The following is a 15,752-nucleotide window of genomic DNA, read 5'->3' as shown; positions in this document are numbered from 1 at the left end:
CGTTTTTTGGCGCCATATCGCCTAACAAGCAGTTACCAGATTTTGGGTTATGTTGCCTGCCCACCAATCCTTCTCCACCTTCACGAAGTTTGTAGGCAGAAGCTCTGATCAGGGCGTCCCTCTGCCGGCTCTTCGGGGAAAGCTCCAGGTGATCTGTCTCCCTGTGCGCAGCACCAGACCTCGCCCTGCGTTCGCTGCCGTTTTCGCGGAGCACTCTGCCGGCTCCGCTTGCTATGCCGGCTCCGCCCACGTTCTTTCCGAGACGCTGAACTCGGAGCTCCGTGAGCACTGCTGCTGCGGTCGCCAGGAGCCCGAAAACCAAACTCTCTGCAGTAATCCAAACGCCGTCCTTGAGAGCCGCTTCCATGAAGGTAATGTTTTAGCACACCATTTTCGTCATTTCCTCGGTTTCAAGACTAGGGCATCGGGAGCGATCTCGAGTGCCGCTAGTCAGACGCCATCTTGCCCCCTGCTCCAACTATTGAACTTTCATTACTCAGCTTTACTGACTCAACAAATGTGAAAAACTTGAATTCTCAAACAGGCTAAACCCTACAATCAGAAATAAAACGGCCATAAAACAATTAAAAGGTCCCTGAAGAGTTATATACATCTAACCATGTTCCTTCCAAAGTAAACATCTTATAGTGAATAATTAAACCGAAAAATGTTCACAGCTTTACACGTCACAATACATCACAAGTTACTTACTCTTGGTAACACTCGTTCTGGTAATACTAGGACTGCAGATTCCTCACCTTTTGAATGTTCCTCAGGCATCAGATTGGATCTGGAAACTTTGAGCAGTATCTCTGCATTCTGGTAGGTGGCATTGTGCAGCTCCACGCCAATGTAATTATGCTTCAGAAGTGATGCATGAAACTACATATAGGCGCCTCTTGCGTGCGGACGCTAATTACTTTCTAGGCTACAAAAAGTAAATTTACTGTTGGGCTCTACACTGATCAGATGTAGAGCCCAACAGTAAATTGATCTCTAGGTTAAGGACCTTTTAGGTGGAACAGACACCAGTTTATAGAACGGGGAATATGGGCAGGGTTATCAGGAATCTGGGGTTAGATAGAGTACAGGGAGGATCAAGTTAAGGTTCCACTGAGTGATGATAAAGAGAAGGTGGAATCAAATCTTGCAAACCCTTCAAAAATACGTATAAGAACGGGTGATTAAATGAAAGGGGGCGGATCCTCTGCTTAAAAAAAACTGGTAGCCCAAACGCATGTCCTTTCTAGGTTAGGGACAATACAAACAGCAATACCCTGGATAGCTAGGCTTGAAGAAGGTCAGCCTGCTGAGTGCCACACCAAATCACGACCTCGCCCCGAAGGCAGGTATATACAGGTTTTTTTGAAGGGATGCTGGGCCACCAAGATAACATCAACAACCTCAGAAGGGAGGTTGAATGCAGTTAGTTGTCCCTGCTCAAACTCCAAAATTTGCGGTGAAGATTGTACAGGACCCTGACCTGCTGCTGTGACAGAAGAGCTTCCTGAGGCGGTAACCTGAACAGAGGACAGGTGCACAGGCCAATGAGTTCTGGACTTCTTTTTCTCTTGCCCAAACTAAATAACTTGGGTACATTATTTCCTGAGCTTCTTCAGAACTTGAGGCCGGAGCGATTGTTAGCATAAAAGTGCTCAGGAGTCCTGAGTTTCAATCTAGGCAGAACGTGTTTCTCCAAGAGAGAGCGAGAGCAAGAGAGAGAAGTTGGAAACACCAACATGCAGGAGTGCTGACATTGCACATTCTCAGCAACCCACTGAGTTGTGTATGTTGTAGCACCACATGGCTGTGGTGTTTTCCAACAACACCTGCACAAACCTCTCTTTAAAGGTAGGAAGAACATCAATGCCAAGCAAATGGCCCACAACTTCAGAAGGCTGATAAAGATCCAAGGCTCCACTGGAGATCAGATGTCTCTGATATCCACCTTTCCCAAGTGGCAACCCCCAACCCTGAAGTGACATTTCAGGCACCATTGTTCGCTCAGGAAGGGGAAGGGAGAGGGGTCTGCCACTGACCCAATCACGGTCCAGCAACCACCACTGCAAGTCTTTTGCAGTTTCCTGCGAAAACTAGATGTGACAGGTGAGGTCCCCTTGATGTTGTACCCACTGGAATTTCACATCTCATTGCAGAGCCCTCATATGCCATCTGGCGTGCTTAACCTGCAGGACGCAGGAAGCCAGCAGCCTCTAAATAAAGCTCACTGTGATCCAGGACAGAGGCTGAATCATCGAGATCATTGCCAAATGTGCTGAACTCTCCGTTCCCAGGGAGAATGCATAAAACTGCAGTGTCCAGAATGGCTCAGAAGAAAGGGAGCATCTGCGAAGGTGTCAGATGGGACTTCAGCATGTTGATAGTGAACCCAAAAGATGTTAAGCAGTTTGTTGTAGTCTGGAGGTGGGTTACGACTGCCGCGGCGAACCCACATTGAGGTATGTGAAGACTGAAACCCCTTCAAACACCGGCATCACTTTCATGAACACCTAAGGGGCACTGGTGAGGCTAACAGGTAGCAAAGTGAACTAAATGCTTCTGCCCCACACAACCTGCAGATAGCTCATGTGGGCTTGCAGGATGGGGATGAATAAGTAAGCATCCTGTAAGTCCAATGCTACCATCAAGTCTGCTGGATCTAGGGCAGAAAACACTTGGGCCAGGGAGAGTATCTTGAACTTGTCCTCCAGCAGGAAGGTATTGAGAGGACAAAGGTCTAAAGTAGGACAAAGACCTCCATTGTTCTCTGGCACCAGAAATTTGCAGGAGTAAGTTATTTATTTATTTCTTTATAACATTTTATATAGCGGGAACAAGATCCCGAAGGATATCAGAGCGCTTTACAAAAAGGATGGAAGGAGGGTAATACATACAATATCGACATTAAATAGGAATAAAAGCAATAATAATCACATAATTACAAGACGCATGGGTCAAAGGAGAGTAATACAATAACTACAAGATACTTCTGGTGCAGGCACACTCGTTATGACTTGCACTTCCTGCTTGAAGAAGGATAGGTGGTCCTCAGACAGTTGTTCGGAGGATGGTGGAAGGTGCTGCGGGGGTGATAAAAAAAATTGTAGGGCATAACCCCACTGGACGATCTGTTAAACCCATTTTCCAAAGTTATCGCCTCCCATCTTGGCTAAAAATGTATAGGTACTGCCTCCAACAGGGTGGCTGTGTGCCCTGAAAGACACACTAAAGAGGTGTGAGGCTGCGGCAGCAGATTGTGCTGCACTCTGTCCGTTATCCATGTGGTCTATGGGTACTACACAGTGGCCACGAAAAGGCTGTTGGGTTTTCTGAGCAGGCTGAGCTTGGTGGCTTTACTGGAGGCAATGAAAAGAGCAAAAATGTGGGCGCATCTGGTGTGGTGTGGCAGGCAGGCTGAAGGAGTGCACAGTGGTCCTACTATTCTTAAAATGCTCAAGGGCGGAATCTGCCTTCTCACCGAAAAGGCAAATGCCATCAGGGGGCACGCAGAATAGCACAGGAGACCTCGGTGAACCTCATCCCGGCGTGACTTCTGAAAGCCACACTGGGGCCATTAGGCCAGCCAAAGAAATCGGTGATCTCTAATCCACAGCTGATGGTAAATTTAGTCACATTGTGGCCATCCTGGATAGCCTGGTGAAAGAATGATGCAAGTTGGCAAGGACACTGGGTAAAATCTGTGCAATGGAGTCCCAAAGAGCCTGGGTAGAACACTCCAAAAAGCAGCAGGCATTAACAGAATGTAGTAGAAAACCTGTTCAGCAAAACATGTGCTTCCCTTAAGTTTCAATGTGCTTTTATTCCCTGTCTGGTGGTGTAGTAGGGAATGCATTAGGATTCCCTTTGATTTTTGAGACCTGCACCACCAGGTGCTTAGGCATGCGGTGCAGACTCAAAATGTCTGTATCCCATGGGGCTGGATGGTGGCATTGTGCTGTCTGTTCATTGGAGGCCCAGAACAGGTGGTTGCCCAAGCCCCAAGCAGGAGCTCAATATTTATCGGAAGCACCTCCATAAAGACATTAGTTTTCACCTCCGTAGTTGGTAACTTGAGGTCAAGTACTTCCGTGAACATTGCGAATGAATCATTTTCTTCCATGTCAGGCATGGTAGTGAAACAAACCCAGTGTCATGTGAAGTGCCCATTCCACGGACCTCCTGAAGGTCCTTGCATCAACTGTCATCTGTATATGGTATTCATCTCCAGCATCATTGTCAGAATCAGTTCCACATAAAGTATTCAGAGTTTGAGTCCTCTTTGAGGCAAGGGCAGTTTATAGTCAGTTGCGGCCCAAGAGGTTTATGGCTCAGCCTCAATCAAGTTTGTTTCCGGTCCTGGAAGGAACTGGCTTGGCAGTTCGGGCTGGACTGTTCCCATGAGGAGCAGAGTCAGGACTGATTAGCATATGGCTGGGTCAAATTGGGTGGCATTGTGAGCAAAAGAATGATGGATTGAACCCAGATCTCTTGACTGGGGGTGAATGTTCGATTAGTTCAGCATTCCATCCAATATTTGTTGGAGCAGCATCAATCAAGGTCAGAGCAGTGCCGATAGAGTCGGAAAGCTCACCAGTGTTCACTTCATTGCTGGTACTCCATAGTCTGGTGAGGGTTTTGATCAGAATTGGAGTCGGCAACAAACTGATGTCCTACTGGCACCAAAGACAGACCCACCGGCTGAGTCCCAGGTGGACGTCCTTGCATTTCCTTGGAGACTGATGGTTTGCCAGAGGGAGCCAGTAGTGTGACAAAGGGACTAACAGATTGTTCGATTTGTGCATTGCTGACTTGGGAAATTCTGGTTGCCTCGGACATGGGTCAGAATAGACTGCAAAGAGAATGGCTTTGGGAGGGACGTTGTGGAATTCATGAGTGGCAGGAAGGGGGCAGTTTGAATTTCAACTTACCTGAAGAATTTGACTGCAACAACGAACAGACACTGGACCTTTCCTTCGACTGGACACAATGTGGAGTCTTTTGGCTGCCGAGAGCTTTGCCTTAATGTTCCTGCAGGCTTTGGAGTCATGTTCTGACCCCAGGCAAATCGATGAGGTGCTATCACAAGCATTTTTTTGTGACAGTCCTTACAAGGTTTAAAGCCTGTAATCTTCGGAGGTGACATTTTACCTTGCACACTGTATTTTTATCAATTTGAAAAGAATAGGTGTTTTGAGATGAGACCAGGGGTAGCTCCAGATCTGCATCAAGTGGCTTTAAAAGAAGGAACTGACATCAATAAGGACAAATGTCGCCTAAATGCGGTTCCACGCGTCCATAGAAGAGTGACATTGGCACAGACAAGCATGATCCAAACTACTACCGTATTGGACATTTTAATATTGTCTTCATGAATAAAACCTGCAGCCCAAACGTTGATGTCCTACTACAATAAACTCTTCAATAGGTTCCCTAACCAATTGTTTTCTGTGTCATTTGCTTTCATTTATTGTTAATTTCTTCAAACAGAACTATACCCATAGTTATAGGGTGCTAGAATGCAAAACATATGCAGTGAAGGTTCATTCCTCTAAGCTCCTCCTTTGAGAAACAAGACTTGGCAGCAGAGTTATGACTAGGTATCTGGTGGGACACAGGTCTCAATCTGGATAGCCCTCAAGTCCTTGATGGTCCAGTGATTCATTTTAAAACTATGCCAGCTTATTCAAGCTCTGCATTTAATACTCAAAATTACCCATGCTTTAGTACTTTGTTTCAAGTGAGTTCCTCCATAGTCTATGTAAATGTCCTTTATATGGGGCTACTACATTGGTAGCTTTAATTGCCGCACTTGGCACAAGATTCTGTAGTCCTCTTGACTTATTCTAACAAAAAAAACGGATTATGTTTTCATTCTGAGGTGATTCCTTCATCCACTACCTGCAGAGTATAAACTCCAGTTCGTTTTTTTAATGCAATCACAATCTTGCCACCAAGTACCTAGCAAACTAGAAAGTACCCTCCAATGTCAATTATGATGATGGGACCTAAGGTCTGGAATACCTCGCCACTGGGGATTTAACAATCGACCAACCAAGTCATTCAGAAGGGCTCTTATGTACTTTTTCACACTAACAGCTTCCAGTAATCTTATTCATTTGATGCATTGCATCTAGATGACAATTAGTTTGTGAATCATTCTGCTACAAATAAAAATAAAATAGGCAAACAAGCATTTGTTTAATTGAAGTATTCCTTAAACAGGTAACCGGGGTTGAGTCCAGGTATGGACAACAGAAGGGTTCTAACTTTTAGGGAACTTTCTAATCTCTGGCAGGGAGACACTGGGACATTCTCTAGGCACTGATACTAACCTGCAAGATCACCATCAGACGTATCAAGTAAAACATTTGCAGTCGCAGTAGACTATGTCAGTACAGTTAATTTTATAAATAAGTAAAACATGGCTTACAGCAAGTTAATCTAGTGCGATTGTTAATGCTGCAAAATCAACAGTTTCCCACAACATTTGAGTCTCAGTATTACAGCAAAGCTCTCACCGTCCAAGTTGTTCAAGCATATGACAGTGTCAAGGTCTGCTCCCAGGATTTCACCCAACTTATTTACCAGCGCTGCATCGTTGGTAGGATATACAGCTACGTGGTCTCCAGATTCGTATCTTAAGAGAATAATCAAAGGCAAATAAAAAGGTAGTGTTACTTTGCAGTCATGCAATTTTACTTCATGCCAAGTTCAAGACTCTGCTCTATAAGCACACAGGGGCAAAATGTACCCCAATAATACATTATAAATACTAGCTCCAAGAGAGTCTCCTGGAAGAGCTTGCATCAATAGATATGACATATAGATAAGACAAAGTTGTTCTTGATGCATTTAAGGGAAACCATTTCATACTGAGCTTCCAAATTCACACTACTACAATATAGGCAAAGGTTTAAAACAACCAGAATTTTTTTTTTTTTTATCATTGAGATTTTTCGATCTCCTGCAAAATATTGAGGTTTCTTTTATATAATCCTGTACAAATCAGTGGGTATGAATAGGAATAACTATTTCTTCTGACTCTTTCAAGGCTGATCTAACTAAATATGGACGGAACACCGAAGTACCACTCTAAAGTACCAGGTCAACAGAAATTACATGTCTTGTTTAACGAATAGGAAAAGCATGTATAGTGACACAAAAACATTATTTATGTGTATATGCTATTCATAGGCAACGCTTGAGCTCTTTTTTCATCTTTAGCCTTAAACTAACTGAGCACATATTAAAACAAGGACTGACAAAGCCAACAGATGCGGCCTTCTTATGCTGCTCCAATGGTTAATTTGTTTTTATTCTTTTTTTTTCTTCTTCAAAAAATAAAAAGGAGAAAAGCCCACCACATAATTGTGGTCCCAGGGCTGCATTAAAGGGCTACACTTAAACATTCACTCATGTGATGTTTTACTAGCAAAAAATACACTATCCTATAAGTTGTGCCTTTTATTTTATCATTATTTTTTAGATCTCTTAGAGGCGTGGGCGGAGCTGCTGGCCACACCCTGCGAGAGATATTGTTCTAAAAAGGGTCCTGTAAGCCCCGCCCCTCCTTTCCATTGGGTAGCGTCAGCGTTTAGGGTAAACGCCTGCTTCCAAGTGAAAAGGAGGGTTTTCAGTTGCCACCCTGTCCACTTTTTAGACAGCCCCTACGGACACTGTGGCCTGTTTTACGACTGTGGTGAAGAACTTTTCATATCGGCTTGTTTATTTTAACAAGCAGATAAGAACATTCTTCACCACAGCTGGGAAGCAGACATGGAGAGCGGAGGCGCTGGGGGCAACGGGGACTGTAGCTCTCGAACGGCCACAGGCCAACCCCGGCCGGGGTCTCCCTCCCAGCGTCTGCCAGCAGACACTGCAGCAGGGGAGAGTATCTCCCCCGCCCTCCCACCTTCAGCCTCTTCCTTGTCTTTGCTGCAAAGAGACATATTTTGCGTGTGTGTGTGTATGGGGGGTGAGGGGGGTGTGGAGGGGAGGGGGGGGGGGGGGGGGGGTAAGACACGCTCAGTAAAGCAAACTTCGGTGTAGTCTTTTTAAAGTAACTTTCGATCCATCCGAGATAGAAATATGTTTTTGTTGAAATCTGCAAATTATGCAACAGTTTGTGGTTTGCGTGCAAGTACATTCACGGAAAGCACAACTGGCGCGGAAACACAAAACATTGCTGAGGCCATGAACATAAGTGAAAATAGAACAGCAAATAATGAAGCAGTGACGTGGTTGCTAGAAAGCAAAATCACTTGTTAGCAGTGCTTAATTTGTGCCATAAGTGCCAGGGCCCAAGATATTCTAAGGAGGCCACTGCTGCTTTTCCTACTTCAGGCCACTGCCAGTGCTGCCAAATAAGAGAACCAACGGCACCTACTATCCATGGTAGAACAAAAAACAAGTGTGTATACCCAGTCCTGCATCTGGTTTCCAGGAACACCTTCACAAAATAGCTGCGGTTTTGCGAAACAGGGATGACAATTCTGCGAAGGGTATACCATGAAAAGAGCCACCTAAAAAGAATGAAACGCAAAAACGCTCACCAAACTTCCTCGATTTGACATACCGCGAAGGGCCACTCCCGCAAAACTCCGTGTAAATCTGGCCCGAGCGCGAAATATCCCACAATGGCAGATTTCTCGCGTTTCATGTTGTAGTTGAATGCTTTGCCCACACAAGTCTTCACACTTGTTGGCACGATGGCAGGCTGGGGTTCACTGAGTAGAGGTTGGGTGAGCACTAGTGATAGCCAGGTCAACATGGAAGTGCATTGTCTCACTGCATGAAACTGCATATCATATCCTAAGTGTAGCGGACTTTTCATAGAATTGAATGTTCCACTACTGTTAATCTATCGCACTGCACATCCAACGGCATGTTGCACTATCTGTGAACAGAGCTCTGGAATTTTGCACTGCATAATGAACATTATAGTATAATGTAAATCACGCTTAGTGGGCTGTACCCTACACCGCGCGTTGCACTGTATCACGTTCTGTAAGTGTTCTCAATCACGCTGTCGCACTGCGCATTGTCTATCACACCATACACTAAATGGCACTGCACATTACACCCATACATTCCGCACTCCAAAGGATCGAAACGTGATACAGAGTATAGCACTGCAGTTGATACTGCACGCTACACTGTATATCCCGTCGAAGTAACCAGGCTGCACAAAGCAGTTCGCATTGAATATTGAATAATACATCTAATTGTATATCGTTGCGCATGCCAGTACATACTGCAGTGCAATGCACACTGCACATCCAACCGCAGTTAACAACCGTATGAATTCTATATTAACTAGTACAGATGTTTATTTCACGCTGCATGTTGCACTGTATTAAGCACTCGCGTCACGCAGCTATGCTTCAAACTACATTGTGCTGAGTCAGCTCGCACAAATCAGTGTATCATTGTATGTTGCACTGTACACTGCACTGTAGACAACTCTGTGCCCTCCCCCCCGCCCCCCCAAATATCATACTCTGTACTGTATGCTGAATGTTTCCAGTTGCTTGCTTCTCTTCGTCTTGTTGTGGGATTGGCCAACCCATCCGCACCGTTTTACTGCTCGTGCCCACCATTTCTTTTCATCGCAGTGTACTGCACAAGTGCCTAGATAACCCCCATCCTCGTGGAGTACCCACATGAGAAACTTCCCTTGCTGCTCTTGTTCTGTTTATGGGAAAACGTTCCTTCTTCCACCCCAAACAGCGCCCGAAGCCACAAGTAACTACTTCTAATGGCCTCCCCTTCCGAGAATGTAGTGCCCAGGGTCCTGAGAATTGTGCGATTAAACTATAAGTCACCACGCTCAGTGTCAGCACTGCATAAGGCTCTGCCCCCTCTGTTAATTGACTAAGAAACATCATTTCTTTCCACCCTCTCGCACAGTTGCACGGGAACCACTCACAAACTCGCCTCTTCCTCTCCCCACCTTCTATATCACATCGGATCCCACCAGTTGCCCTAACTATTCTTATACGACTATCCAGGCGCTATATGACTCCACTAACTGCTAAGCGCAGCGCTCTATCGCAACCTCTACAGCGCTGCACCAAGGCGAGGACTGATGATAGATCGCAGTATCCCCGATGTCACTGAATATGCTGCATAGCACCTGGGAGTTTTTAGGCGCTATAAGGATCTATGAATCATAGCGCTGTGTGCGAAAGTTCATTTTCTAGAAATGTTCTTACCTCAGAAGCCCAATCCTTTTCAGGCAACGTAGTGAGAATCTGGAACTCACTTCTGCCTAAGCTCCGGAACACCTCCTTCTCCCAGGCCTTCAAAATGGACCTCAAAGTTCTCCTCCTCCAAAGACACCTCCAAATCTAATTCACGCCCTCTCTATCATCTGAAGGAAGACGTCCCATTATTGAAAATTCTGTTGTCCATGACTATGGAAATGCCTTCCCAGTGTGTTCTAGCAGTTTGAGTGTTTACCATTTATTGCAGTATTATCCTTGTACCTGTTATGGTACCCTTTTGTAACTTGCACACCTCACTTTTCTCTTGTAACACACTATATGCTACCTCTCACTTTTTGTTTGCTTTAGATACTTGCACAAGTGCCACCATTGCCTACGTAACGTGTGTTCTTGTGCTGGAGTGTCTGCCATTTATTGCAGTATTATACCTCTACTTGTACTTTGTACGCTTTTGTAACCTGCACACATCACTTTTTCCTCCTGTAATGTACCGATTGCTACCTCATGTATTTGGGTTGCTCACTATTGTCACTTTTTATTCATGTAACTTAACGTTTGCTTTTGTAATTTGTTCACTTGTAATGTTTCTCCTCATGTATCATTACTGTTCCTATTGTGAAGCGCTCTGACACCTTCGGGTAAAGTCCGCGCAATATAAAATCGCATAAATAAAATAAAATAGAAGGTGTCTGCCTCTCCCAGACCCCCACACATGAACCGAGAAGCGCCCGGACACCCGGACTCGAGGCGCTATAGGACTTCTCACCGCTCACACTACGGGCGTGGGGAAGTCGCTGCAGCCAGGACCGATGCCTCCGAGGGTGTAGGCGAGCAGCAGCCGGAGCCAAGAGCCGTGTGGCACTTCCTTGAGGAGCTGTGAGCGCATCTCCACGCCCTCCTCAGCTGACTCGAAGTGCTGCACTCCTCCAAGCTCCAGTCTCGGCTCTCTCTTCCCTTATCTGTAACCGCACAAGGACCGGGGGAGGGACCAGAGAATCATATAAAAGAGTGATTCGGTTCGGGGTTCAGCGCCTCTGCGAACTGAGTCGTGTCTTGGCAGCTCCACTCACAGGTGTCGAAGGTCAGACTACTCGTATTCTTTCATAAACTGAAATCGCCCCTCGTGTGACACGAAGGACAATTTCAGAGTCTGGCAGCTGGCTACTATCAGTGCAGCAGGTGCAGTGGCACCAGTGCCAGGGATTGTGACTGCATTGTAAATGACAATGCCTTTTATTTATGTTTTAAAAATCAAAACATAAATAAAAGGCATTGTCATTTACAATGCCAGTAGCTCAAACTTGCGTAAATGCGAGACCTATTGCATTGCAACGAATATGCTACTTACCAGTATGCATCTATTCTTCGCATGTAGGGCTGCTGACATTCATATCTGTGCATAGATCGCCGCCTAGTATTGGGTCCGGATGATTGCACATTGTTGTCCTGGAAGAGTCTTCGAAGTATCACGAGATAGGTGGCTCCTACAGTGCGCATGGACATCGACTCCATCCTCAGATTGTTTTTCGCCATTATGGCAAAGATGGTGTAACACCGTAAGTGATGACCATGCTAAGAGTAATTCTGAGTGCTGCAGCCGCTACAGGCGCCGGGGAGGAGGGCGGGCGATATGAATGTCAACAGCCCTACATGCCAAGAACAGATGCATACTGGTAAGTAGCATATTCGGTTCGAGGCATGTGGGCTGCTGAATTCATATCTGTGCATAGAACACATAGCAGTCCCTCCATTAGCAGCGGCCGCCTGTGCCAGCTGCAGCAGTTTGAAAAAGTGTTTTTAGAACAGCCTGCCCTACAGCTGCGTGCTGTTTGGAGAGCACATCTACGCAGTAGTGTTTTGTAAATGTGTGTGTGGTAGACCATGTGGCTGCTCTACATATGTCTTCTAAAGGAATATTTACAAGGAAAGCCATGGAGGCCCCCAACTTTCGCGTGGAGTGGGCCCTTGGGGGTACCGTTAATGTGCACTTGGCCTTTTGATAGCAAATCTGAATGCACTTAACGATCCACCTGGCTATACCTGCTTTGGAAATGGGGTTGCCTTTGTGTTGTGGCAAAAAAGCAACAAACAGTTGTTTTGTTTTCCAAAAATCTTTGGTCCTATCTATGTAGTACATTAGAGCTCTTTTGACGTCTAGTGTGTGGAGCATTCTCTCTGCCACTGACTCAGGATTTTGGAAGAATACTGGCAGTTCTATAGTCTGATTGATATGGAACTGTGAAACCACTTTAGGCAGAAACTTAGGGTTAGTGCGGAGTACCACCCTGTTGGAGTGAATCTGAATGAATGGCTCCTGGATAGTTAGTGCCTGAAGTTCACTAACTCGTCGTAGCGATGTGATTGCGATTAGGAAAGCCACTTTCCACGTCAAGAATTGAATCTCGCATGAGTGTAGAGGCTCAAAAGGTGGACCCATCAGTCTGGTGAGGACCACATTCAGGTTCCATTCAGGAGCTAGTGGGTGTCGGGGAGGAATAACGCGTTTGAGTCCCTCCAGAAAAGCTTTAATGGCAGGCACTCTGAAAAGCGAGAGATGCTGCCTGTTTTGGAGATAAGCTGCTATTGCGGACAAATGTATACGAATGGAAGCATAGGCCGGATTGCATTTGTATAGATGTAACAGATAACAAATGATGTTGTGAGTAGATGCATCTAGCGGGCTGATGTTGTGATCGGCACAATAAATGACAAACCGCTTCCATTTTGCCGCATAACATGCTCTGGTGGTGGGCTTCCTTAGCTCCCTTATGATATCCATACAGCCAGGAGGCAAGTTGAAGTAGCCAAATTCTAAGACCTCAGGAGCCAGATCGCCAGGTTGAGCTGTTGCGGATCTGGATGCTGAATGTCGCCATGGCTCTGCGTCAAAAGCCTGGGTGTGAGGTGAAGCCTTTGATGCAGTACCACGGATAGTTCTAGAAACGCGGTGTACCGTGGTTGGCGAGCCCATGTCGGAGCAACCAGGATGAGTGTCATCGAGTGTTGCTTCAGCTTGCATGCCACCAGCGGTATTAAGAGGTGCTGGGGGGAAAGCGTACGCAAATATGCCGGACCAGTTCATCCATATCGTATTGCCCTGCGACTGTGGGTGTGGGAACCTGGCGGCAAAGCTTTGGCATTTGGCGTTTTCCTTTGTGGCGAACAGGTCTATCTCTGGATGACCCCACTGCTGGAAGTACGGCTGGAGTACTGATGGATGTATCTCCCACTCGTGCATTTGGTGGCTGTACCTGCTGAGCAGGTCCGCCATCTGATTGTCCTTGCCAGGGAGGTGTTCCGCCATGAGGAAGATGATCCTCTGAATGGCTCACTTCCACATGCTCTGAGCCAGATGAGACAACTGTGTAGAGTATGTACCTCCCTGCTTCTGTATGGTGTACATGGCCGTCATGTAGTCCGTCCGGATCAACACAACCTTGTTGCACAGATGTACCTTGAATGCTTTCATCGCCATGAAGATAGCCATCAGTTCTAGAAGTTTGATGTGCATCTTCCTCTGCTGTGCTGTCCATAGTCCCTGCACTGTGTAGTGGAGTACATGAGCTCCCCTTCCCTGGAGAGATACGTCATTCGTCAGAGTAATCTGTGGCACAGGCTCCTGGAACGGTCGGCCCCTGCAAAGGTTTTGTGGATTCCACCAATGCAGAGAGTTGTATGCATGACCGGTCACCAACACTAGGTCTTTCAACTGTCCGTGAGCCTGATTCCACTGACGTGCTAAGCACTCCAGAAGCGGACGCATGTGTAGTCTCGCGTGCGGGACTATGAAGATGCAGGAGGCCATCATGCCTATCAACTGCATGAACACCCGTGCCGGAAGCGAGTGTTGTGGTTTGAATTGTTGTATCAGCAATTGCATGCTGTTGATCCTCACTGAATTTGGCTGTGCTTTGACTGCCAGAGTATCTATTGTCGCGCCCAGATACTGCCGTACGTGGGCGGGCTGAAGGTGGGACTTTGGATAATTCAGTGAAAACCCCAGATTGTGAAGAAGGTGAATGGTGTGGGACATGTGGGCGGCACACTGCTGGGCCGACTTTGCCTGGATAAGCCAGTCGTCCAGATAAGGGTAGACGTGAACGTTCTGTCTCCGTAGGTGTGCAGCTACTGTCGCCAGGCACTTGGTAAACACCCTGGGTGCTGTTGTCACTCCGAAAGGGAGGACCTTGAACTGATAATGCTGATCCCGAATGGTGAACCGGAGGTATTTTCTGTGTGACGGGTGTAGCGGAATATGGAAATATGCATCCTTCAGATCTAATATTGCGAGGAAATCTCCCTGACTGAGTAACGGTAGAACCTGCTGCAATGTGAGCATGTGAAAGTGTTCTGATAGAATGTACTGGTTTAGGGGCCTGAGGTCCAGTATGGGTCTGAGGGAGCCGTCCTTTTTTGGGATCAAGAAGTACAGCGAGTACACCTCTGTACCTTTTTCTTCCACAGGCACGAGCTCTATGGCTCCTTTTTGCAGCATGATGACTACCTCCTGCTGCAATAATTGCAAATGCTCTGTGGACATAGTACGGTGTCTTGGGGGTATGTTGGGTGGAGTGGATGTTAACTCCAGACAATAACCGTACTGGATAAGCTGCCTCACCCACCTGTCTGTAGTGATGGATTTCCAGACCGGTAGGAACTGTTGCAGTCTCCCCCCGACCGGTGTGGTATGGTTGGGGGGCAGTGATAAGGAGTCACTGTTTGTTAGTGGCGGAGGAACGGGAGCTGTTTCCACGACCTCTGCCTTTGGTGCTGTTTCCACGATAGCCACCCCTACTCGGTTTGGTGTAGGTTGTCTGCGTGCCTCCTTTACTGTATTGTGTCTGCTGGGACAGCTGGCCTCTGGAAGCTCCTCTATTGTTGGAGCGACGAAAGGAACCACCCCTGAACTGCTGCGACTGTAGAGCCCCCATAGACTTTGCAGTCTCAGTGTCCTTTTTGATTTTTTCCAAGGTGGTGTCCACCTCTGGGCCAAATAAGTGATCAGGGTTAACAGGCTGATTTAGTATGGTGGTTTGTATCTCGGGCTTGAAACGTGAGATTCTCAGCCAGGCATGTCGCTGTCACATCACACTTGTGTTAATTGCCCTGGCCGCGGTGTCTGCTGCGTCCAGCGCACACTTGATAGATGCGTTTGATATAAGCTTCCCTTCTTGTATTAGCATCTCTGCTGCCTCCTTATATTCATCTGGCAAGTGTTGTAACAGGGTTTCAAGTGTATCGTAATGAGCCCTGTCATATCTGGCTAAGAGTGCCTGTGTGTTGGAGATGCGCCAGATATTGGCCGCTTGAGCTGCCACCCTTTTCCCTGATGCTTCTAGCACTTTAGATTCTTTGTCAGGGGGAGGAGCATCACCCGTTGTTTGCGAGTTCGCCCTCTTCCGGGCATTGGAAACAACCAGAGAGTCCAACGGCAACTGTCCCTTGATATAGGTAGGGTCCCCAGGTGCCGGTTTGTATTTTTTCTCAATTCTGAGGTTTATCACCCTTGCCCTTGTGGTCTCCTTA

General features: G+C 46.6%; 1 protein-coding gene across 4 annotated transcripts in view; it reads right to left on the bottom strand.

Moving 5' to 3' along the window:
* The window catches only part of POR (cytochrome p450 oxidoreductase), a 532,686-nt gene that overhangs the window by 80,757 nt on the left and 436,177 nt on the right, over window positions 1-15,752 (bottom strand). For all 4 annotated transcript variants that reach the window (XM_086954766.1, XM_086954764.1, XM_086954765.1 and 1 more), the window contains one exon: window positions 6,519-6,637. In XM_086954766.1, the coding sequence (XP_086810892.1) occupies window positions 6,519-6,637 (119 nt within the window). The remainder of the gene's footprint in view (window positions 1-6,518; window positions 6,638-15,752) is intronic.

Source organism: Lissotriton vulgaris, chromosome 2_1 (assembly GCF_964263255.1).
Source record: "Lissotriton vulgaris chromosome 2_1, aLisVul1.2, whole genome shotgun sequence".
Classification (NCBI taxonomy): Eukaryota; Metazoa; Chordata; class Amphibia; order Caudata; family Salamandridae; genus Lissotriton; species Lissotriton vulgaris.
Note: the sequence above shows the minus strand (reverse complement) of the source record. Positions and strands in the feature narration are given on the sequence as shown.